The sequence below is a fragment of the Anomaloglossus baeobatrachus genome, chromosome 4, assembly GCF_048569485.1.
Source record: "Anomaloglossus baeobatrachus isolate aAnoBae1 chromosome 4, aAnoBae1.hap1, whole genome shotgun sequence".
NCBI classification, from domain to species: Eukaryota; Metazoa; Chordata; class Amphibia; order Anura; family Aromobatidae; genus Anomaloglossus; species Anomaloglossus baeobatrachus.
The window spans coordinates 313,784,211-313,810,734 of record NC_134356.1 but is presented as its reverse complement, the minus strand read 5'-3'; the positions used below and the strand labels follow the sequence as shown (position 1 = coordinate 313,810,734).

General features: G+C 39.1%; 1 protein-coding gene across 1 annotated transcript in view; it reads left to right on the top strand.

The window, feature by feature from the left end:
- The first annotated feature begins 1,199 nt into the window (after positions 1–1,199).
- PDZRN4 (PDZ domain containing ring finger 4) overlaps positions 1,200–26,524 on the top strand; it is a 303,501-nt gene continuing 278,176 nt past the window's right edge. The window contains exon 1 of the mRNA XM_075344988.1: positions 1,200–1,488. Coding sequence (XP_075201103.1) covers positions 1,420–1,488 — 69 coding nt within the window. The 5' untranslated portion in view covers positions 1,200–1,419. The remainder of the gene's footprint in view (positions 1,489–26,524) is intronic.

Here is a 26,524-nt window from a genome sequence, read left to right as displayed (position 1 = left end):
ATGGGAAAGACCACTCTCTTTGAGAAGACCACTCTCATTGAGAAGACCACTATCTTTGAGAAGACCACTCTCTTTGAGAGGACCACTATCTTTGAGAAGACCATTGTGTTTGAGAAGACCACTCTCATTGAGTAGACCACTCTGTTTGAGAAGACCACTCTCATTGAAAAGACCGCTCTTTTTGAGAAGACTACTCTGATGTGAAAGACCACTCTCTTTGAGAAGACCACTCTCATTGGGAAGACCACTATCTTTGAGTAGATCACTATCTTTGAGAAGACCACTCTGTTTGAAAAGACCACTCTTATTGAGAAGACCACTATCTTTTTTAAATCATATTCCTTTCAATAGATTTTCGGGATAACCATGTATAATGCAAACTGGTGATCTTCTTTGAGAAGACCATTTTTCAATACCGTAGGAAGTTGTCTCAAAAATGTATAATAAATATGACTTTATAAATTGTCTGGGAAAAATCAGATTTTTTTTTCTCTTGTCTAATTCAGCTTTGGTCCCTTTTGACAGTTGCCAAATTTCAGACAGCTGATCTCTTTAGTTGTGACTCACGGTAGGATACCTTTCAGACACAAGTATAATAGTAGATCCACATGAGTGATCTATGTGTAATAGACAGCTCTTTAATGTCAGCATCTCTGCCAGTATAATTGAATAGCCCATCCAAACTTATGAATAATATGTATGTCTATGTCATTCTCTATGTCCCAATATGCTATATATGTATTTAACGTTATTTATGTGATGTGCAATACTGTCTCTTAGGACAATATACCAATATTCATGCTTCCATTAGAAAAAAATCAATTTTAGAAGTCTGCCACACTATGAAATAATATATGCACTAAATTTATAAATAGCTTCTTCAAATTTTGCATGATTTAAAACCCTTCACTGGTATGTAGAAAATTTGCATAATGTAATTGATAAAATGGATGGTCAAGTATATTATAATCTTCCGTATCAACCCTGTATCCCTATTACATAGCATATATTGACACAAGTGTATTCTGTTTAACCACACTGCATTTGCTTGTTAATTAGTGAATATTCATCTGTCATCAGCCTCGGCTATGACACTCCTCCCTATTAACATGGTTTGTCATAAATAATCCATGAGGCGGTATTAATATTCATGAGCTGAAATCTGTGTAGTCATGTGCAGTGATGCAGGGACTGGGGGAGTGTAGCACTGTGGATGTAAGATACTTAGAGAAGGCAGGAGCAGCATGGTCCACTCACTAGCATGGTCTATGCTCGCAGCGAACAGTGGTGTGTCTGTGTTTATGTGCCGGAGTGACTGATGAACAACAGTAGTCAAGCCGGGAGGGTGATTCCCTGTCAAAGCTTTTCTTATTCACAGAAAGGGGAATTTGAAACCACTCACAATTCTTGCAAATTACAATGGGCTGCAATCTGTGCACTTTCCAGAAGAGAGAGGAGCACTACAAACTGCTATATGAAGTTTCCCAGGTGAGTGCTTTCATTATACAGTTATTTTCAGTTAGCCATTAAAAGGTATAACCACTGAGGACGTCAGTTCTTTTAAACAATTTTTTATCTCTACTGGCTAACACGGTACAAAGATATATTTTTCCTATTCATTATACATGACATGATCCTAAAGATGTGGGATCGCATGACAATGTAATGACATACTTGTGCGACTTTTGCAATTTGCTATTTTTTTATGCGTGTGATCCAATCTTAAAAATACCTATTCATTCATTGGTGATATTATATTGTGTAAATATTACCTCTTTTTATATAAAAGATCAAATCTATGTTTTCTTTAAATCCCCAATATTGGAATGAATTCAGATCACTGTGAATGGGACACTTGGCAAATCTCATTTGTGGTTGTAACTTTGTTAGATGGTCATGGCTTGTGATGGCTAATACATGGGTTACATTTCAATAGAAAAGTATGTTGAATGAAGATGACTGGGAAAATGAAGCTGTAGGTAATAAGGATCCAGCTATCTGTCCTATTTTGTTACTAACTAAATTGTACAATCTGGGAAAAAAATCCAGATTGGAAGCAGCAATTGTGTCTTTGTAAGCTTGGGTTGCTCTTGTATTAGATTGTTCTGTATATGACAAATTGTTGCTGACAGCAGCCGAGCTGCCGCAGGTTAAGCAGTATTGGCGATGACACTGCACAGAGGTGTTGGTGGTCCTCCTGGCACATAGAGTGCACTCCGCTAACTGGCTCCCTTCAATTTCCTCCCGATGCGATTCATTTCACAGCCGGCTAATTAGAAAGTGGACTGTGTACATGGATCTGCCTCCTCTGTTGAAGCCTTAATGTACGTTTTCATGCTAATGTGATCAGAGTCTCATTATCCCATTTCCAAAACGAACTTGGGCATTAATTAAATATAGAGAATGCTCTCTTTATCATTGTTGAAAGGAAAGGCAGATTAACATTGTTAATTACTGCTGAGGACAATCCTTTTGGTTCCAGCCAGTTTAGAAAAGCCTGGGTACTGTCAACTGTTTTAGACACTTTTTTGAGTTTTATGCCCCTTGTGTCATTTATATCATATGGTCCAGACATGAGTGTATTGGTGTTTATGCATATGTACATCATCAGTCAATTTATGTAAAGCATTATTATATACAACAGTAGGACCATGCGGATTAATAAGATGTCTTCCACATATTCGGCTTGCAAGAACATTTTTTCTAGATGCAATAAATGCAATGCCTGAATGGTATAGGTGACATATTCCTTTTCAACTGTGACTACTGTATGGATTAATGTAAAAGGAGCTTGTGCTTTCACCTTGCTTCTGTTGCTTTTCTGATACACTTTAATCCCTTGAAAAATGTAAGCTATTTTCTAGTGTAATATGCACTCAGCATCCAGTCCTGCAGAGCATATTGTTGGCTTTTTGTCACCGATAAGGGATCAAAGAATGGGGGCAGTAATGTGCATGTGACACCCACCCTCTCCTGAACCTGCGCAGATGTACAAGGGCTTCTTTCCTCTGAGATATCCCTCATGGTGTCCTCTGAGAAATTCCTCATAGTGTCTTATGTGTCAGCAGTCAACACTCAAAGGTTAATACTTGTATTATTATTATTATTATTATTATTATTATTATATCATTTATTTAAAAAACAAGTCCAATAATCATGAACAATGCAAGGCACAGACTGGTAGAGGAGGAGGACCATGCCCACGAGGGCTCACAGTCTACAAGGAAATACCCTAAAGTACAAAACTTATAAAGCTGCATATATAACAAGGTGGTAATATTAATTGCAGATTTGTATGTCATTGCTATTCGGATACATATGTGTGTGTGTGTGTGTGTGTGTGTGTGTGTAAACCACTGGGCTGACAGAAGCCAAAAAACAGTTAGTAAGCAAATCTGAAGGCTGGGAATGAATTAGCCTGTTCAAACATTACCACTTGACTGGATCAAATCCCTTTAATTTTCCGCTCTTGTAATTCAGAGTTCACAACCTTGTTTGATCCATCTCAGTCTTCCTTCTTTTAAAGGGCAGAGGATCGTCTTAGAACAAATCTGCTAACAGCGAGTGCCTGCATCTCTCACAGTTCACTTGATAGTTCACGTCACATAATATAATTGATATTTTACCCGGCCTTCATCGTACGTCCTTACCAGCTGTAAATGAAGGAGGAAAGTTAGAAATGCATTTGGTGAAGCTGCGGACAGATGAATGACAGGGACTAAAGTACAATAAGAGCAGCAGATTCCTTTTTATAGACCAGGCTAAATCCCATAGCTGGGCCTGGCAGGTGTTCATTTATGACTTTTTATCTTCCTTTGTGCCCAGCTGTTGGTAAGGTATCTAGGAAGTAAACTACTGGTCGGGAGCCAATTTTCCCAGTTAATTGTTTGTCTTTATTGAAGAAATTCTGTAAGATACGCAAATAAAAGCCAACATGTTTGACTTAATTATATGGCAGGAATTCATTCATCATTGTGTATATAACAGTACAGTAGTAATGAGTAGGCTCACTGCAGAACACAATAGCTCTGTCTTGATGTACAGGTGCATTTTTGCCTCTCAGCCATTGTAGCTGGGGTCAGATATGTATCATTCCACTTTGTTTCCGTTGAATCCACGTGAGGTTCCAGGTATTGCCAATGCTGGTGGTGACCCATGTTTTGTTCCTCTAGGACAGCCTTTCAAATCAGTCAGTCTCTGTATTTAGGAGCGCAGCTGGATCTGCACAAACAGCCCTGAATAATACAGGAAGATTACAGAAGTCATGGCAGTGAAAAGATATGTTCTAGACCGAATAATGCTCAGAGATAGATTCATTCACTACAGTGTGTTAAAGTAATTACACACAAAATGAATCCACAAAAGGCTGCCTCTGACGTAATGCTCCAAGTAACAATACATCTCTGTGCCAGCACCAGCAACAATCCCATAGAATGGGAGCTGTGTGCATGGCGTGCTATAGAAATCGCAGGCGTCATGTCACATGACTACCAAGCACCTATGGCACATATGTACGTACATCAAGCGCTTGTTATTGAGGAGGAAACTGATTTTTACTAAGTCTCTTCTCAATCATTCTCAAGAAAGAAATCAGACGTATCCTAAACTTGGGGATCTAATGAACCAAATGTATATAGAACAGCAAATATTTGACACTTTATTTGCCAAACACAAAATCTACAGTTTCTATTATCTATCTATCTATCTATCTATCTATTGTTCTATCTATCATTCTATATATTTATTGTTCTTTTGTTCTATATATCTATCTATTGTTCTCTCTATTTATCTATCATTTTATCTATCTATTCATCTATCTATTATCCATTGTTCTATCAATTTATCATTTTATCTGTCATTCTATCTACCTATCCATCTATCTATCTATCTATCCATTATCTATCTATTGTTCTATCTATCTTTCTATCTATCATTCTATATTATTGTTCTATAGTTATGTGTGTATATCTATCTATCTATTCATTATCTATCTATCTATCTATCTATCTATCTATCTATCTATCCATTATCTATCTATCCATTATCTATCTATCGCTCTATCTATCTATCCATTATCTATCTATCTATCCATTATCTATCTAGCTATCGCTCTATCTATCTAGTCATCATTCGATCTTTCTATTGTTCTATCTATCATTGTATCTACCTATCTATTGTTTTGTATTTGTATTTGTATTTATCTTTCATTATATCTATCTAATGTCCTATTAATCTATGTATCATGCTATCCATCGTTCCATCTATCTATCTATCTATCTATCTATCCATTATCTATCTATTGTCCTATCTATCTTTCTATCTATTATTCTTTATATCTATTGTTCTATAGTTATGTGTGTGTGTATATCTATCTATCCATCATTTTATCTAGCTAGCTGTCATTCTATCTATCAATCATTATATCTATCTATCTATCTATCCATTATCTATCTATCTATCTATCTATTGCTCTATCTATCTAGTCATCATTCGATCTATCTATTGTTCTATCTATTTTTCTATCTATCATTCTATATATCTATTGTTCTATAGTTATGTGTGTGTATATCTATCTATCTATTTATCATTTTATCTAGCTAGCTGTCATTCTATCTATCTATCAATCATTATATCTATCTATCTATCTATCTATCCATTATCTATCTATCGCTCTATATATCTAGTCATCATTCGATCTATCTATTGTTCTATCTATCATTGTATCTAGCTATCGCTTGTTCTATTTATCTTTCATTGTATCTATCTTTTGTCCTATTAATCTATGTATCATGCTATCCATAGTTCTATCTATCTATCTATCTATCTATCTATCTATCCCTCTATCTGTCTGTCTGTCTGTCTGTCTGCCTGTCTATCTATCGGTCCATTCATTCATTCATTCATTCATTCATCCATTTATTCAACTATCCATTGTTGTATCTATCTATCTATCTATCTATCCATTGCTCTATTTATCATGCTATCCATCATTCTATCTATCTATCTATCTATCATTCTTACGTTCTTTCATTCTTTCGTTCCATCGTTCCTAATGTATACAAATACCGCATTGGCAGTCAAAGAGTTGCTTCTGTTGGCATGGGAAAGTGGCTGGCACAGAATGGAATGGACTGTGAATGAAAGAAATGTCATCCAGCCAGGGCTCAGATAGACCGCATTTGCCAAAATCTAAATCTGAATGCCAAACCAGGTTTATCATCCAAACCGTATATACTGCAATTCTTCTGTCTGAGTAGTATATAAAAGAGTACCATTGTCTGTAATCCAAGAGAGAACTGAAGGGGGTCATGGAAGCGTAATGCCCTTAATTAGATACATTAATTAGCAAATGATTACTTATGAGCAGAAAATATCTTGGCAGGTAAGGTTTTGATTAGAAGAGTTCACCTTGGACGTTTGGCTAGGTAATTGCAGAGAGTAATCACCAGGTAGGTGTTATTTTCGATTAAAATACATTTTTAATCTTCTCCTGAGAAAAATCCTGAATAATACATTTAAGATAAAACTGATGTAACTATACTTGTGTTTGAGATGCAAGATATATACCGTTTACAAGAAGAAGCAAAATATAATATAGCACCACATAACTTATGTCCCCCTCAGGCTACATTCACACATCTGTGACATGTCCTATGCTGTTCGCTTTGTTTCTCGGACTATACACTGCCCCCTAGAGTTTCATTAGCCATACACATATCAGGTTAAAAACAGATTTGTGCCTCCAATCTGTGAGACTCAGGACATGTTCTATTTTCCACCATTTTCTGAATCTGACTCTACTGTTAAAGTGTATAGATATCTGTGTAAAACAGATGACACCCTGGAGACATACTTTGTACTTCAGACTTCCATGTGAGTTTCATCTGTTTCTAACTGATACATTAGGAGCCAATGGACAAAAAAAGTTCAGACAGTTTAGATGTGAGGAAACAGGTATTAGAAAAAAACAGATGCAACTAGGATTATGCCACGCCCCAGGCCCTTGGGATACTCGGTTCCGGGCGCTGGATAACGGGGATCACCGTCACAGGTGGCCGTGCCTGGTTCCGTGAACTGAGGGGCGCTCGGTAGCAGGATTATTTTGTATGTCACTTGTGACGCCACTGGCGGGTTGCGGTAAAAAGATGCCCTGCCGCTGCTGTGGTTTTAGGGACAGATGGTATAGCTGCAAGTGTGTTCGCGCCCTCCGCCAGTAGGGGCTTAAGTCCCATGTAGGTGTGCTGCACCTTGTGGTGCGCCAGTAATAGACACGGCACAGTTCTTGCAGATTAACCGGTATTTACTCACTGGATGTTGCAAGTGCAGTTTGGTACGTCTGGTCAACTGACTTTCCTTTGTCCCAGTGCTCACGTGAGACCCAGTTGAGCCCTCCGTGCACATGCAGACCACCTGGAGCTGTCGTCTATTCTGGGGTCCAGTACCCCATCGTGCATAGTACCTGGGATCTTATGTCTACCCTCAGGCTACTACCTCCTAGTCTCCCTTTGGGGTCTCCTCACAATCCTCACACCCCTCTTACTCACTGACTCCTTTCAACTGTCATTTTTCCCCTCTGCCTAGCAACCCCTGTCGCTTCCCACTAGCCACGCCCCTTCCCCAGGCTAACAGCTAAGGGATTGGTCTCACATCTGCCCACTGTTAACCCTCTACATGCTCCACCCAGTTCTCAGGGAATGTGCCCCTACCTGTGTGTGAGGTGTGGGTTGTCAGCAGAGGGCATTCCAGAAAGCCTTAGGATCCTGCAGACCACTGGGGTAGCATACCCCAGGGTGCTGTAATTACACCTAAAAAAAAACATTAAATTTCTCCAGTATAGTAACACTCACACAGATTTGTCAATAATGTCTTAAAGTGAAGCTTAAAGGGACCAATCACCAGGATTTTCCTATATAAACTAAAGCCAGTGCTATACTGGCACTGTCATGCTGATTATATACATATCTTTAGATGTCAGATTGGATATTTAGTTTTTGCAATACAAACAGGTAAAGTTACAGCAATGTACAGCTTTTTGATTGGCAGCAGCTGCCGATATCTAACACGTGGGTCGGGTTTTGCTATCTATTCCCGCCCCTCTCTGCTAACTGGCCTCTGTAGATTTAGACTGTATGGGCTCCTTCCATGCATGAGTCATTTCTGTCACGTGATAGGGACGTTTTAGAAATGTAGCCCGTACAGTCTAACATCTACAGAGGCCAGGCAGCAGACAGGGGCGGGAATAGATAGCAAAACCCGACCTACATATTAGATATTCGGCAGCTGCTGTCAATTAAAAAGCTGTACATTTCTGCAACTTTACTTGCCTGTATTTCAAAACCTAAACATCCGAGCTGACAAGTAAAGATATGTATAGAATCAGCCTGATAATGCCAGTATAGCACTGGCTTTAGTTTATATAGGAAAATCCAGGTGATTGGTGCACTTTAAGGTTGGGAGACATAAGAGAATGTAAAATTGTAAAATTTTCGTCCGGAAAACTTGGACGATTTTGATCAATATTGTCATCCATGTGCCATAAATTTATCACTATTTTACGTCTGTCTGACATTCACACTTATACATCAAAATTAAACGATCAAACACACTTTCCTAGTTTAATAATGGCAATGTATTCATAAAAAATGGATGCAATACAAATGATCCGTATGGTATCTGATTTTATTTGTGTACATATAGACATATGTATGGCCACGTTCACATGTTCAATATTTGGTCAATATTTTACATCAGTACTTGTAAGCCAAAACCAGGAGTGGGTAAAAATATAAATGGGGTGCACGCAATTCTCTCATACTTTTCCTCTGATTGTTCCCCTAATGGTTTCAGATTACAAATACAGAGATAAAATACTGAATGAATCCTGAACGTGTGAACGTGGTCCATGAGTGAGTCTCATCCAATATATGGAAATTAATAGTGCATGTTGCAATTTTTCACATAAATGTTTGAGCTCTGTAAAAAAAAAAGTATCATCTGATCAGTCCAATTGAATTACAATGATCAGTGTGCTCTCTGATTTTTACTCGTCACACATCCATACAGTACGCACATCTGTACAGACCCTAAAAGTTAAAATGAAGAACATTGAAACTAGATCATTAAATATTTTTTATTGTACATTGAAGAAATAATTCATAAAACATTAGCAAAGCTTTTTTTTATTTTTTAATACAATATCTCCAATGACTTCCATGATCTGGTTTGGCTCTATTTTGTCTTATATTACATTAAACTAAAAAAAAATACATATAATGGAATATTTGATGTGTTTTAAGCAAGCACATTCTTCCCAAACTTGTGTCTCGCTGTGAGATAACTCCCTGAAGCAGGAGCCTCCGCTTCCTCTGCCTTCTTCTCCCCAATATCCCGGAACTCTACATCCCATCTCTTGGCAATATCCTTGTGTGTCAGCTAAAAGTGTCGGTGATTAGGAGGAAATTAACCCCTGTTTTTACTGACAGATTATCATAGACAAGTGATCTAGGGGCATGCCTACTGCATATACTGGTTAGGCTATAGAAATTAGTATGCCAATATAAGCAGAAAAATAATAGATTCCATTTTTGAGTATGTATATATTTTTGTATCATAGAACTGACCAACCCACTTAACATTAAAATTAACTTTTTTTAAAAATGACTATTAAAAGCATACCCCAATCAAATAATGTCAAAGGGAAATTATGAATATATTATGATCTGAACATTTGAAGCTAGTCTAATGATACGCATGCTAAATTGACTATTGCCCTTCCTTTTTACAATGCTGAGTAGAACGTATCTGAAGTGATGTATTTGGAGAACACGCAGCGCCGCTCTGTGGAACAAACAATATACTACTGCACTGCGAGTGTCAGATATAACGTTCTTTAATCCGGGGAGCTTTAAAAACCCTGGTGTGCTCCCAAATCCAGGGCATCTGAGCACTTCCTTCCATATGCGATTGGCTCTGTATGATGATTATTGGTCTCTTGATAAACCCTGTTTAATTCTGGGGGGGAAATGGGTTGAGACTTAGATACTTTGGGGGAATCATTCTTATCAAAGATGAGTGTTGTCTTCCTGTTCACTATTATTGTATGTAGAAAATAATTAAGCATTCATTACTAGGGCTATTATTGCGATATTTTTAGGGATAGCCTTTATTGGTTGGGGGTGCCAATACAGCTGCCTATTATGGTGGTCAGTAAGGGATCAGATTTTTTTTAGCTTCATATTAGGGTCAAATATTAAATATTAGGCTCCGGATTAGGTACCCTATACTGTCCTAATTGTATTTTTGCTGGAACATTTTAGCCTCATCTCTATGGTGATGATATTTAGATAACTATTAATTGTCGTATATTAATAGTGTCTATCGTTATAGCATTTCAATAAATATAATAATGGAAATATAATAAATATGGTATATAATAAAATGTAATAATAAAATATTATTGTTACTTCCTGTTTTAGAGAAAAAAGTCTATGACTCTACAATGTACTGATATTGATCTGATTGATTAATGATGTATGTCATACTGAGTGGAGATTTCTTAAAGTGGATTATTCTTGTGAATAATCAAATAAACATTTTTTTCAGTAACTCATTGGCGCCATTTGCTGAGGATTACATCCGCTGGTGAGCGGGCTCATGACGTCAGGTGTGGCCGGGCAGGCTTCCTCATAATCACATGATCTAGCACAGCCAAAGAGTGGGGGCTATCACAGCTACTAGAAAAATAATGTGGACAAGGAAAGCACCCATCATTACAAATAGGGTATATAAAGGCGTAAATCTGATTCTTATGTATTACTGCAGCTCTGAAAAACACTGAAAATCAGAGTGGTAGTCTAATTCTGTGAATAATAATACAAAGATTTCACTGATAGGGAGGTGCAGGACCTGCAGAGTTTGTGTAACTGTTAACTGGTTGATCAGTGATATACTATATATATATATATATATATATATATATATATATATATATATATATATATATATATTAGTTAGGTCCAGAAATATTTGGACAGTGACACAATTTTCGCGAGTTGGGCTCTGCATGCCACCACATTGGATTTGAAATGAAACCTCTACAACAGAATTCAAGTGCAGATTGTAACGTTTAATTTGAAGGTTTGAACAAAAATATCTGATAGAAATTGTAGGAATTGTACACATTTCTTTACAAACACTCCACATTTTAGGAGGTCAAAAGTAATTGGACAAATAAACCAAACCCAAACAAAATATTTTTAATTTCAATATTTTGTTGCGAATCCTTTGGAGGCAATCACTGCTTTAAGTCTGGAACCCATGGACATCACCAAACGCTGGGTTTCCTCCTTCTTAATGCTTTGCCAGGCCTTTACAGCCGCAGCCTTCAGGTCTTGCTTGTTTGTGGGTCTTTCCGTCTTAAGTCTGGATTTGAGCAAGTGAAATGCATGCTCAATTGGGTTAAGATCTGGTGATTGACTTGGCCATTGCAGAATGTTCCACTTTTTTGCACTCATGAACTTCTGGGTAGCTTTGGCTGTATGTTTGGGGTCATTGTCCATCTGTGCTATGAAGCGCCGTCCAATCAACTTTGCGGCATTTGGCTGAATCTGGGCTGAAAGTATATCCCGGTACACTTCAGAATTCATCCGGCTACTCTTGTCTCCTGTTATGTCATCAATAAACACAAGTGACCCAGTGCCATTGAAAGCCATGCATGCCCATGCCATCACGTTGCCTCCACCATGTTTTACAGAGGATGTGGTGTGCCTTGGATCATGTGCCGTTCCCTTTCTTCTCCAAACTTTTTTCTTCCCATCATTCTGGTACAGGTTGATCTTTGTCTCATCTGTCCATAGAATACTTTTCCAGAACTGAGCTGGCTTCATGAGGTGTTTTTCAGCAAATTTAACTGTGGCCTGTCTATTTTTGGAATTGATGAATGGTTTGCATCTAGATGTGAACCCTTTGTATTTACTTTCATGGAGTCTTCTCTTTACTGTTGACTTAGAGACAGATACACCTACTTCACTGAGAGTGTTCTGGACTTCAGTTGATGTTGTGAACGGGTTCTTCTTCACCAAAGAAAGTATGCGGCGATCATCCACCACTGTTGTCATCCGTGGACGCCCAGGCCTTTTTGAGTTCCCAAGCTCACCAGTCAATTCCTTTTTACTCAGAGTGTACCCGACTGTTGATTTTGCTATTCCAAGCATGTCTGCTATCTCTCTGATGGATGTTTCTTTTTTTTCAGCCTCAGGATGTTCTGCTTCACCTCAATTGAGAGTTCCTTAGACCGCATGTTGTCTGGTCACAGCAACAGCTTCCAAATGCAAAACCACACACCTGTAATCAACCCCAGACCTTTTAACTACTTCATTGATTACAGGTTAACGAGGGAGACGCCTTCAGAGTTAATTGCAGCCCTTAGAGTCCCTTGTCCAATTACTTTTGGTCCCTTGAAAAAGAGGAGGCTATGCATTACAGAGCTATGATTCCTAAACCCTTTCTCCGATTTGGATGTGAAAACTCTCATATTGCAGCTGGGAGTGTGCACTTTCAGCCCATATTATATATATAATTGTATTTCTGAACATGTTTTTGTAAACAGCTAAAATAACAAAACTTGTGTCACTGTCCAAATATTTCTGGACCTAACTGTATATATTCTTGACATCATGCAAATAAGTGGGGCAGTTTAAAACCCCTCTGTGTTAATTTTGTGTTTGCTTTTAAAAAAAATCAAAATGGGTTCAGTACATTGCTAGGTGACCTCAGGGTTTAATACATGTCTTTTCTATACAATTAGAGGCTTTACAATATTGAGAATACATTTCTCAAATTGAATATTTGTGTGTAAATTTGGCAAAGCTGGTGAATTTCCAAAGGTTCACTCCAACATGACACTTTCTGGTAATATTGACTAAAATTTGCCTGCAGTGCTTTACAAGACAATTGAATTTCACTGTCAGCAATTAAGTCACTTATAGGTTTCTATTTAAATGGATGTTCTGTCATTGTAAAGGATTAATAACAGATAAATGACAAAAAACGTTCAGATGACTTGAAGATAATTAGGTGACCACCAATGAACTGTATCATTAAGCATCCTGAATGTGCCGTGGGGTTCACTGGATGAGGAATAATACCAATTTAGATGTCATGAACAGATAACGGGTATACAACTTTTTCTGCTTTCAAAACGCCAATAATGAACTATCCAAGTTTATTTTAAACTTTTTAAAGTATTTAAATTCAACCAAGTTTCCAATCTTCTAATGCTTCTGAAGTAAAACATTTTGCAATTGGTTTTGACTATAAATATTTTAGCGTTGTGTATCTGGAGATGTTGTGCTAAATACATGGTGTTAGCAAGATGTGAAGGACCTATTCACAAATATATTGTATACATACACTATGTGTCAGCACACTGCCATTAATGCCTACATGAACCCCGCTATTGCTATACATGTAAAAAACATGAAGTAGGCAGATAACATTTTTTGATCCAAAAGCATAAAGGCTATCCATCCACATCAAAATGTCCTCCAATATGGCTGGATCTTAACTCTAATGACTTATCTCTCCATGTGTCTAGACAGGTTTCATATGAAATGGGGAAGAGATAAGAACGGTGAGTGGATAGGTGTTTAAAGTCGGGGAGAGGGCTATACCCCTAAATGCAAACTGTATAAGCAAAAAAGGAGTACGTATAATAATAATATTATCAACTACCTCCAGTTAGAAATCTAGTATAGTTCTCCTGATTAGCTATGTCTCTAACTTCATGTGCAGGGCATTACAGTAGCTTAGGTCTTCATGCTTACAACCACGAGTAACTAACTGTCATAATGAGTGGTTGTGACCATGGATACCTAAGCTGCAATGTCCTACACATGAGGTAAGAGACATGGCTATATTAGGAGAACTATACTACATTTCTAATTGGAATTATTCGCTAATATTATTATTATTAGACCCACTACATATTGGGATAGGAACTTGGGGATGGGAAAAATACTTTATGCATTAAATTAATGTACAATTTTATGTGGCCCATATACAAACACATACATACACTATGCGTACACTGTGACTAATGAATACATGCATCATACTGCTATTGCTTCACATGTAAAAAGCGCAAAGTACTTACGGTAGTTAACATTTTTTTGTTATCAAAAAGTATAAAATTCATCCAAACTCAAGAAATCCCCTATCTCTTCCCCCATTTGATTTTTCATGGAGAGGTGGAATATTAGTGACAGCTACCATCCATATGAGGTCATCTTGTCATGGTTGAATGTCAGTTGTGCGTTTTGATGGAAAAATGTTAACTACGTCATATTTTTTATGCGCATAGCAATAGTGGAGTTCATGTATTCATTAATCACAGTGAGCTGATAAATAATATGTATATATACATTATATATATATATATCTATATATATCTATATATCTCTATATATATATATATGTATATATATATATAGATATATATATGTATATAAATCTATATATATATTTTTTTTAATTTTTTTTTTTTATTTATTTGTATATTGGCCACACTTATTTGTGCACCTGCATATTAATTTAACCCTAGAACACGCAACCATAGAAATCTACCATAGAAAACAAGTAACATAGCAGGCTTGCGTGGTCCCAGGTATGCGTTCTAGGGTTAATAGTTAAGGTGTGCTGTCCTATTTTTACAAGACACATGTTAGGTTACGGTATAACCCTAGAGTGGAACTTCAACTTGTCACTATCATAGTGAACATAATTTTCACATTTCTCAACACCGGCTTGTTCACAGCGAGGAAGGACTGAACGTAAGAGTGGACAAGTTTGGGTGCTGCCCCTACTTACATCTTATATGGGAGACATGGAAATTACTGAGCTCTTTCACGTTACTATTTCAAAATCTCAAAGAGTTATCTAGAATATAAATAATGTAAAAGGGAGAAAACCTTTTCTAATAAATGGCATGTTAGCCAGTGTATACTCCTATCATTGAACAATGACTGACACATTAATGGGAAATGTTTTTATCAGTGTTCATATAATGCTGTCTTACAAATCTGCAACAATTCATGGACAAATCTTACTGAATGAGCCCACATTCTTAATCAACTTGGATGAGTACTGTTGTAAGCTACCCTGTTTCGCCAAAAATAAGACACTGTTTTATATTATTTTTTTGCCCTGAAAAATGTACTTATTTTCGGGATAGGGTTTAGTTCTGGGGAAAAACGGGTTGGGGTAAGTTTATCCTCCAAAAAAGGCAGACAGCCCCAGGAGAATCATACTTACCACCCCGGACAGCCCAGGTCCGCCTGCGATCATCCACAGAAGGCGCTCACAGTAGGTCCCTGAGTGCTTCACAGCGGTCCTCCCCTACTTCAAGCCAGCACACACTCCCACACACATCAGATCACAGGAACATCATTGAAACACACACAGAAACATCCGATGATACCGTACTGCTTTCGGCATGCAGCGTTGTGGAACACAGGTACCTGCAGTGGAAACCATGGAAGACCTGCGGTTGAATGCATTGATGCATTCCACCACAGGTCCTTGATGTGTTCCACCACAGGTACTTGATGTGTTACACCGCCGGTCCTCGTGTTCCACAGCATCCCGTTTAAGGTCTGGTGAGTATGATTGTCCTCTGTCTTTTGGAGGTGTCTGCTTTGTATAAGGAAATATCCTGCAGTATTTAACTTTTTTAGCTGAATTGACACTTCATTATTGATTCACAACTAGGGCTTTTTTCGGGGTAGGGCTTCTTTTCGGGGAAACACAGTATTCTTTCCAGAATATTCACTGTTAATCCTTTTAGATAGATAATAATTTGGCCATTTAAGTTTATTATTAGTGGAAATGTTCGCTATGGCTCAAACTCAGTTTTAAATAACAGTGAATTTAGCTTTCAATTTTTTTTCCTAGAGAAATGTTATGAATTTGACTTTCAACAGTGGAGGTTTGAGCCACAGGGAGACTTCTGACAGATAATTGCTGTAGGTGAAGCACTAAGCCATCTACGACACTCCTTATAGATTGATCAGACTAATGCTCTGACTGTCTAAAACAAAGTCTTTTCATGTGGTTTAAAAATGTCAATGTTTAGCCTGAAATATCATGAAGCTGAACATTTCTGTGCCCACACACGCAGAGGTGTAGGGATGAGATTAACTTTTAACAAGAAAAATTAAGTAATCCAATAAAGTAATAAATACCGTGCCTCTCATATGGATAATAAACCTTTCCGTTACATGTGCAGAAGATAAATTAATGTTCTATATCGAGACCTTTGACATTTGGGTAACCCCTTTAATAACTTTAAACAAATAGAAAAATGCTGCATTTTCTAGTTCAGCTGAGAAGAAGAAAGAGGCTTGGTCACAATAAACAACTGGTCTACTTTGTATTTTCATTTGGCAAATCTGTCTGATTATAGGTATGATAGTAGTCCTTTTTTTTCCTGGGAAAGGTCACCAATGTTTTAAGCTCATTTTGAAGATGCCTACCCTCCGTATTGAGCCTCCAGGAAACCCTTATGTCAATGTAATGAGAGCAAGATTCAGATGCAGTGCACAGAAAAGGAAGACACAGTAGTGACGCAACAAAATGTATTAGTACACAGGCCAGACTAGGGAAATACAGGGGAAGGTTATCACAAATGAAAAATTACAATCTTTAATTCGTAACACACAGCAATCAATAAACTTTCAGTCTACCAACTTCAAGAAAGGAACACTCCTTCTACTAACACGTGGCCCATGGCTGGCTATCTTCCCTGGCGACGTCTGCAGCTTGCCCACATAGTCTGGACCGGGGGTCTTGACCAGCGTAGCGGGGGTCTGGGTCCTTACCGACGTGGCGGGGGTCTTGACCAGCATAGTTGGGGTCTTGATGGACAGTATGCAGGGTCTGGAGGGTCTTGACCAGTGTAACAGGGGTCTCGCTGGATGGTGCGGGAGTCTGGAGGGTCTTGACAAGTGCCAGGGGGGTCTGGAGGGTCTTGACTAGTGTAGCTAGGGTCTGGAGGGTCTTGACATGCATAGCTGGGGTCTTGCTGGATGGTGCAGGGGCCTGGAGGGTCTTGCATACTACCTGCTCCAGCCAGCTCCGGAACTGGCCAACTGTTGCACCCTGCAGGGGAGGCTTCCTTCTTCCCCTCTGTCTATACGTTCCTGTGCTACAGCTCTGCTTCGCGCCTCTACTCCTCTTCAGGTCCCTCCTCTGACTATTTTCACCTCCTCCTCTTCCCTTGTCTCTTCCTGAACTGGTCCCGCTCTCTAAGGGGCACTTTGCACACTACGACATCGCAAGCCGATGCTTGCGATGCCGAGCATGATAGTCCTCGCCCCCGTCGCAGTTGCGATATCTTGTGATAGCTGCCGTAGCGAACATTATCGCTACGGCAGCTTCACATGCACTTATCCTGCCCTGCGACGTCGATCTGGCCGGCGACCCGCCTCCTTCCTAAGGGGGCGGGTCGTGTGGCATCATAGCGACGTCACACGGCTGGTGGCCAAAAGAAGCGGAGGGGCGGAGATGAGCGGGATGTAAATATCCCGCCCACCTCTGTCCTTCCGCAACCGGCGTGAGCCACAGGACGCAGGTAGGAGATGTTCCTCGCTCCTTCGGCTTCACACACAGTGATGTGTGCTGCCGCAGGAGCGAGGAACAACATCATACCGTCGCAGCAGCGTAATTATGGAATTCCCCGACACTACACCGATGATACGATTACGACGATTTTGCGCTCGTTAATCGTATCATCTAGGATTTACACACTACGATGTCGAGAGCGACGCCGGAAGTGCGTCACTTTCGACATGACCCCACCGACATCGTACCTGTAATGTCGTAGTGTGCAAAGTGCCCCTAAGGCTTCCTCCCGGGAACCAATTCTCCAGTTTTCAATTTTCTATGCTGCTATGCTGCAAATATTTCTATGGCCAGCAGAGGGCAGTGACAAATCATTAATCTCACCAGGCTGCACAGATCTTCGTGCCCATATTCCTACATCAAGCTAGGGTCTTTATGGAAGCTGGGATGGCACATTGGCAGGAGTCAATTATTTGAATGTCCTCCCCACTGTCACAATTCCTCTGTGCAGAGCATCTTGCCTATGGAGATGCTCCGCTGCACTTTCCTGTGTTACTAGCTAGCAGTGTGTTTTACAGCACAGGATTCCATGTTGGTGCTGATTACTCAGGTGTCCAACCTTCCTGGTAATTGCTCAGGCTTCTTTACTGAGTATGTTCGCCCAGGACATCGACAGTTGTATTTTCTGGTTCTGCAGTTGTGCTGTTGGTGTATGTCTCTGTTTGATCTTTGTTCTCTGATCTTGGACAGTAACCTGACTGCATGTCTGCTTTCCACCTGATCTTGTACGTACTCTCCTGGACTTATGACCCTCAGATATTGCCCTGACTACGCCTCTGTTAACTCCTTATGCTTATACGTGTCCTCCTGTTAACAGACCCCAGTTTTTCTGACTACGCACCTGCCCACACTCCCCATAGTAGTGGTTAGCATCACACCCACTCACCTTAATGATAATAAAAAATAGAAAAGTGATCAGGACAGAACAGATGAAGCATCAGGCAAACTGAAAAATATTGTTTTGAGTACCTCTGAAAACCAAATTAAGAGAAGTCATTATGGGGTTTTTTTTGCCTTTTATTCATTTTAGCCTTTTATGTGTGTTGGACAATAATGTGGTTCTTAGTTTCAAAGGTTTGAAAAACAGGCTAGAAAAGAAAGCATCAAAATGGTTATTTGTAAAGACATAATTTTACTTAGTACATAAGTGTATTGTGAAGAATGCTGAAGATTGTGTTTCTACGTAGCTGTATTTCAGCTACCTACTGAACATATATTTATAAGCAGCTACAATACATGGCAGGAAATACTGCTACCTTAATGGCATTTTAAGAGAGGTAGTATTTTGTTTAAGTGAAAGATCAATATTAAAGGCAAGTAGTAAACCTCAACAAGATTGCCAAAGGTCACAGATTGCTTCATATGGGCACGCTGATTTAAAAGTAGTAATACAACGCTTGGCTTGGAAGAAAAAACCCAGAATCCTTAAACTAGCGATAAACTTTTATGAAGAAATAGTTTGGGAGATTTTGCAGCACTCAGTCCTCTAAAGATGTTATAAGATCTTGGTACATGGAAGCTAAATGCTTTATTGGACCATTAAGTTATGTGCTGAATAATGGATACCCTATGGAAAAAAACATAAAACTCAGTGTTACAATTAAAAGATGGCTTTAAAAAAGAATTGATAAAACAATATAAAGCTCTATACAGGATACATTACTGGCAATAGGCGAAAATTTCACCTCCTGGCCTAATATAAGGTTATAGTGTATTGATAAAAACAGTAGAAAGTAGTGCTGACAAATGTAAAACCTTATTGGAATAAGCTTTAATAGTGCTTCTCATTTTAGTTGGTACCTACATACTCAGGCTAAAAACATGTTCCCTGAAGACGAGATATTGCTGTCTCGTAATGATAAATACTAAAAGAGTAGATGTAAATTATGGTAGTCCATTACGCATTCATTCTTAATAGCAAAGAAAGTACCATTAGTTGTAATTACAAGCCTAGATGTAAGTCCCCAATAATCAATATTTTATAACTGTTCAAACATCCCCACCTTAAATAGTCTCCCAAATTATTACCTGCAGTCATCAAATAGTAGAAAACTTTTGCAATATATGGCCAAGTACTTAACCGGTTTCAGTATACACTTTAAATAATACACAATTACTTGTGATGTTAGGACATTCATTCTTAATTATTCTGTGTGGAGAGCTATATGGGGCACATTATTCTGTATGTTAGGCTATGTGGGGCATGTTATACTGTATTGAGGGCTAAATGGGGCCCTTTATTCTGTATGGAGGACTATGTGGGGACCATTTTTCTGTGTGGAGTGCTATATGGGGCACATAATTCTGTATGTAATGCTATGTGGGGCACATTATACTGTGTGGAGGGCTAAGTGGGGCCCATTTTTCTGTATTGAGGGCTATGTGGGGCTAATTATTCTGCATAGAAAACTATGTGGGGACCATCATTCTGTGTAGAGGACTATGTGAAGCACGTTATTCCGTATGGAGGGCTATGTGAAGCCCATTATTCTGTATGTAGGGCTATTTTGGGTCTGTTTACTGTATGGAGGGCTATGTGGTGCACATTATACTGCATGGAGGGCTATGTGGGGTTGATGTCAGCTGTGTAGTGTCAGCTGGCATCAAGCTCTTGTGTTAATTACTGAGAACTGTCTATCACACACCCCCATTACTAACCCAGTAAGTAAAAGGAAAAAAACACAAAAATAGTTTATAAACTATTATAGTTTATTAACACTCCCCAACTCTTTCCCTTGTTCACCAATATATTAAAGAAAAAAATGCAAATCTGATGTAGTCAAGTGATTCAGATGTAGACCAAAAATGGAAACCTGAAAGACGTAAAAAAAGAGAAACACAAACAGGAGACTGTCCTCATTTACCAATTTTTTCAGAAGCTAAGTTCCAGGTCCAGCGGTTTCCACAATATTTCTCAATTAAGTAGACCAAAGTCGATGGAGCTTCAGAACGAGACTCTATAGACTATGAGCAGCAGACACTCCTGGCTCACGCTGCACTCCATGTCATCCATCTGATACCCGGTGTCTGTGATGACTGGTGATATCAGGAATGCTTATGTTCATCACTGTGATACCCGGTGAATGTGATGGGTGGTGACGTCAAGAACATCATCGCTCATCACTCTCATTAAGTCACCGCTCATCACAGTTGCCAAGTATGAGATTGATGAGCAGTGACGTTCCTGATGGCAAATCTCATCACAGTCGCTGGGTATCATGGAGCGCAGTGGGAGCTGGGAATGGCTGCTGGCTTTTTCTGAGGCTCCATAGCTTTTTATCTAATTAATTGAGGAACGTTGTGGAAACTGCTTGACTATGTCAGACCTGTGAACTTTACTTTTGAATAAATTGATGAATGAGGGAAAGTCTCTTGTTTTTATTTATCTTTTTTTATGTCTTTCAGGTTTCCATTTGTGGACTACGTGAAATTCCCTGGACTATGTTGGAATCCCTGGACTACATTGGACCTGCATGTTTTTTGTTTATAAATTGGTGAATCTGGGAAGCGTTAGGAAAAGTTTTTTCAAATATATTATATTATTTGTATGTGTATTTTTCTTTTTACTTTCTAGGTTAGTGATGGGGCTGTCTAATAGACACCTTTCCATTACTAACACCAGGGCTTGATGCTAGTTAGCAATACACAGCTGATGTCAACAGCAACTGCCATTACCCTGATTGCCACCCCACCAGTGCAATTGATAAAAGCCAGGTAAAGCACAAGAATTGGTGCATCTAATGTAATACACAACTTCTGAGGCAGCTGTGGGCTGCCATTTTTTTGGCTAGGAAGGACCCAATAACCATGGACCTTCCCAGCTTTTTACTGGCTTTCATCTGTCTCTATAACATTTTTGCACATTTTTAACATAACATTTTTAACATTCTTAATTTCTTGAATGCATTTTAATTCTGGTATGTGTCACACAGATGTGTCACGCATATGGATGTCTCACGGATGTCATCCATGTGCTGTAAGAGTTTTTCACGTACTCATAGACTTCTATTGACCCTTTTCGTTCTGTGCTGACAGCAAAAAATGGACAAATCTCCTTGTGGATCAAACAGACACACATGTGAAAACAAGGAGGTATAAAGATCAACAGACATTTTAATGAGAATGAATGTGAAAATGTCTTTAGTACGTGTGAAAACGGATGCCACATGTTTCAGAAACATGACATTTGAAGGGAATCTTAAACAGTGCAATCCCAAGACAGTGAATCATTGTTTATGAAATATGTAAACATTTTGCAGATTAATCAGACATTTATTTAACCCTTGTCTGCTATTATTATTGGGTAGAGATAACAAGATAGAGGATCTGCTGAGATTTGAATTCATGCACATTTTAAATGGAGAATTCGATTCACAGCAGATTTATTCTCTGTTAAATGAATGTCCTTTATTATGCTCTGGGGTCTGAAAAGACCCAACGAAATTATACCTGTAAGTTGTAGAAAAATGAAACCGTATACTTACTTCATAGCTTACCTCTGCTGTTGCCCATATGGTCTTCATCTTAATTTCTTACTGCTGCTGCATTCTGCATCTTCATGGTAGGCTAGGATTTCCATAACAAGCTTGGATTAAAGAGTCTAGTTTGGGCCTATTGCAGATAAAAATCCTGACCTCTGCATGGTAACATCACAACACGTCATGACATCACAATATAACTGCAACCTTACAATTTGCGTGGGTAGAGATGTCCTTTGAATATTTGTAGACAGGAAAATTTGTCCTAGAGTACCTGTTGTAAGGTGGTGGTGCATGTGTTGACATTACGATACTGCTGTGATCTTAGGGGTACTTCTCACATAGCGAGATCGCTAGCGAGATCGCTGCTCAGTCATGATTTTTGTGACGCACCAGTGACCTAGCAATCTCGCTGTGTGTGACACTGAGCAGCGATCTGGCCCCTGCTGTGAGATCGCTGCTCGTTACACACAGTGCTGGTTCATTTTTTGGACGTTGCTCTCCCGCTGTGAAGCACACATCGCTGTGTTTGACAGCGAGAGAGCAATGATCTGAATGTGCAGGGAGCAGGGAGCCGGCGTCTGGCAGTCTGCGGTAAGCTGTAACCAAGGTAAATATTGGGTAACCAAGCGAAGCCCTTTGCTTGGTTACCCGATATTTACCATGGTTACTAGCGTCCACCGCTCTCACGCTGTCAGTGCTGGCTCCATGCTCCCTGCACAAGTAGCCGGAGTACACATTGGGTAAATAAGCAAAGCGGTTTGCTTATTAATCCGATGTGTACTCTGGCTAGGAGTGCAGGGAGCAAGCACTAAGTGGTGTGCGCTGGTAACCAAGGTAAATATCGGGTAACCAAGTGCTTGGTTACCCAATATTTACCTTAGTTACCAAGCGCAGCATCGCTTCCACGTGTCACTGCTGGCTGGGGGCTGGTCACTGGTCGCAGGTGAGATCTGCCTGATTGACAGCTCACCAGCGACCATGTAGTGACGCACTAGCAATCCTGACCAGGTGGGATCGCTGGAGCATCGCTAAAGTGTGACGGTACCCTAACAACACTCATACAGAGAGTTGTGCTGAGGAAGTTTCAACCTAATGTGAAGTTGCAGTGCTAACAGATGTGCCAACGACCATATGGAGGAAATTGTAAAGTAATGGGGGTTGAAGAGGTGAGTGATGAAGTATGTTTTTTTATTTTTTCCATTTTGCCTGCCCTTTACAGTTCAGCAAATTGCTAGCCAGCTGACATTTTACCTAAATCATGCAGAGCAAATTACAAAAAAATCTGCATTCTGGAGAATATGGAATTTTGAAAGGATTGATTAGAATTCAATTCCACTTTAATAACCTCATTCAACTTAGGCATGAGGTGTCTAGGGGTAATAGCCAACAATCCACCCAGCCTTGGCCATGGAGTTTATCAAAGGGATTAAGTAAACAATTTTAACTTTTCCACAGGTAAATGAAAGCCAAATAATACATGGAGGAACCCTTTTTTGTGAAGAATCCAGTGCTATTCTCATCCTCTTCATGAAAATATCAAATGAAAGATATTCCTGAGTAATATACTTAGGATTATGATACTTCAGGCCATGTTCACAAAGTAACTTTAAATCTAAACAGACTTACATATATCCTGTGTCTTCATAAATATTAAATAGCATTAAGTGTTTATAGTCTAGCCCCATAGAGATGCATTTCTTTTCTATAACACACGTAGAGAAACGAATGTTGTATTTTACCCCATTTTTTAAGCTTTCACAGACGTTGACTTGAGTCATTGCCTGCGCTTGCATCTTCTATATCTGTAATTACATTGATTCCTCCATGCACGGTGACTGGCAAAGAAAATAAAATATATGAATCCAAGTCAATGGCATTTGCACATACCATGTAACACAGATAGAGTGTTGTTTTGTAAATATTATTTGAGTGGTGCCGCTGAGCCCTCCAGTGCTGATATTCACCCCATCAGGATGTTTTCTGTCCCGTGACTGGTACTTTCAAATGTGCTCATCCATCTTCTTGTCCCATTACATTTTGTTTGAATGATGCTCTATACCCATTAAAATTGATGGAAAAGAACAAAGAGAAGAAAAATGTGTCCTTCAATTGATTGTGTCTTTCAGGGAGCAAATGAGGCTACTGAGATTTCAAGAAAAAAGGGAGATTATTTTGGTTTGCTTCTTACCATTCTGAACAATGCTTATTTGAATTGGTTTCAGTCGCTAATGCTGAAATATTGTATTGTATAATTAATATGTATCTTATAAAAATAGGCATTTTATATCTTTGCATGTATTATAGGTATATATATTATGTTCTGTCTCTCTACAAGATGTTACATTATTTACAGCGTATATTGCTATGTTCTGTTTTATGATATACACATTAGTGCTCAACATCATTATGTATTGTGTAATAAAAAGTAAAGAAAATGAACTAAGAAATTAGCTAGACTGAGTTTGAAATGGATGAATATTGAGGTTTGGACCTGCTTTATTTATATCTTGATTCAAAATTAGTCTTAAGGTGCATCACAGAATATATTATGTGCCTCACTTGCCCAATATATAGTCCATGTCTGCCCTTAGTGAGAAAATATTTGGATATATGAAATAAATTTGCTTTCTCTGGATCAACATGTTAGGTTATAGGTTGAACTCAATGGAGTTAAAGGGAACCTGTCAGGTGCAATATGCAGCCAGGACCAAGAGCAGTTCTGGGTCCATATTGCTAATCACTGCCTAACTGTCCCTGTATACACTAGAGATAAAGAGATCTTTAGAAAATGTATTTCCAAAGATCTTTTATGATATGCTAATGAGCGCAGTTACTAGTCGCAAGGGTGTTATTTCCTGCATTCATTCCACCTTTTTATTATGTTAGGACACCCACAGGGGCATGCTAACATGCTGTTCAATGCTCATTGACTCGTGTCATCAGTAGTGATGCACGTACCTGTGTCCCCTGTCACCACTGATCAGAATGTCCGGCACTTCCAGTCATGCGTACTATGAAGCCGAGTGTACGCATCCCGGCTTCAGATAGGTCTAGTGGCAATGACTGGAAGTGCTGTGGGACTTTTGGTCATGCGTACTGAGCTTAAAGTCAGAGTCATCAGCGGTGCAATGGACACACGGAGTGCTAACATGATAAAAAGGTGGAATGAGAACAGGATCTAATGCTCTTGTGATTAGTCCCTGCGCTCAGTAGCATATGATATAAGATGTTTAGAAATACTTTTTGTAAAGATCTCTTTATCTATGCTAGTGTATACAGGAACGATTAGGCAGGGATTAGCAATATGCACCTAGAGCTGCTCGTGGTTCTGGGTGCATATTGCACCTGACAGGTTCCCTTTAAGTCTACCTTCAATTTTAAAACTATCAAATGTACAATCTTCATCAAAAACATATTTCTAACTCTCGTTAGCAAATTAGAAAAAAAGAAAAAGAAAAAGCCCTTATTAGCAGTTTAATCCAGTCATACATAACCCACAAAGAATGGTAATATTATTAACATGCAGTCTATTTTTCTACATGCTTTTAAATTTCTCCTTTTTTTGAAAGAAGGTTGTTTTCTTAAGATTATTTTTGTAATATTTTTGTCTTTTGTCTTTGTTCACATATATACATCTTAAAGAGGCACTCCCATGAAATGTTTTATGCCCTAAACCTGTCTAAACATATACAGTATGTAATGTAGTGATAAGGCCCCGTCACACACAGAGATAAATCTTTGGCAGATCTGTGGTTGTAGTGAAATCATGGACATATTGTTCCATTCGTACACAGCCACAAACCTGGCACTGATTGTCCACAATTTCACTGCAACCACAGATCTGCCAAAGATTTATCTCTGTATCTCTGTGTGTAAAATGACCTTAAGTGTGTTAGTATACATACCAATATCCAACCTCCATGATTTCCAGTGCTGCTCCAGTCTTCTCGCTAACATGACTGCAATATTGATTTACCAGATCAAACTTTTGATTTCTGAATGAACCAGAAGTCGTTTTTACAAAGTTAGTCAATGGAGCCTTGTTCTGACTCTCCATAGACTAAAGGCCCCATTACACGCGTCGATTTATCGTGCGATCGCATGTGCGATCGCACCCGCCCCCATCGTTTGTGCATTACGGCAATTTGTTGCCCGTGTCCACAAAGTCGGTAACCCCCGTCACATGTACTTACCTTCCAAATGACCTTGCTGTGGGCGGCGAACATCCTCTTCCTGAGGGGGAGGGACGTTCGTCGTTACAGCGACGTCACTCAACGGCCACCCAATAGAAGCGGAGGGGCGGAGATGAGCAGGACATAACATCCCGCCCACCTCCTTCCTTCCTTGTTGCCGGAGGATGCAGGTAA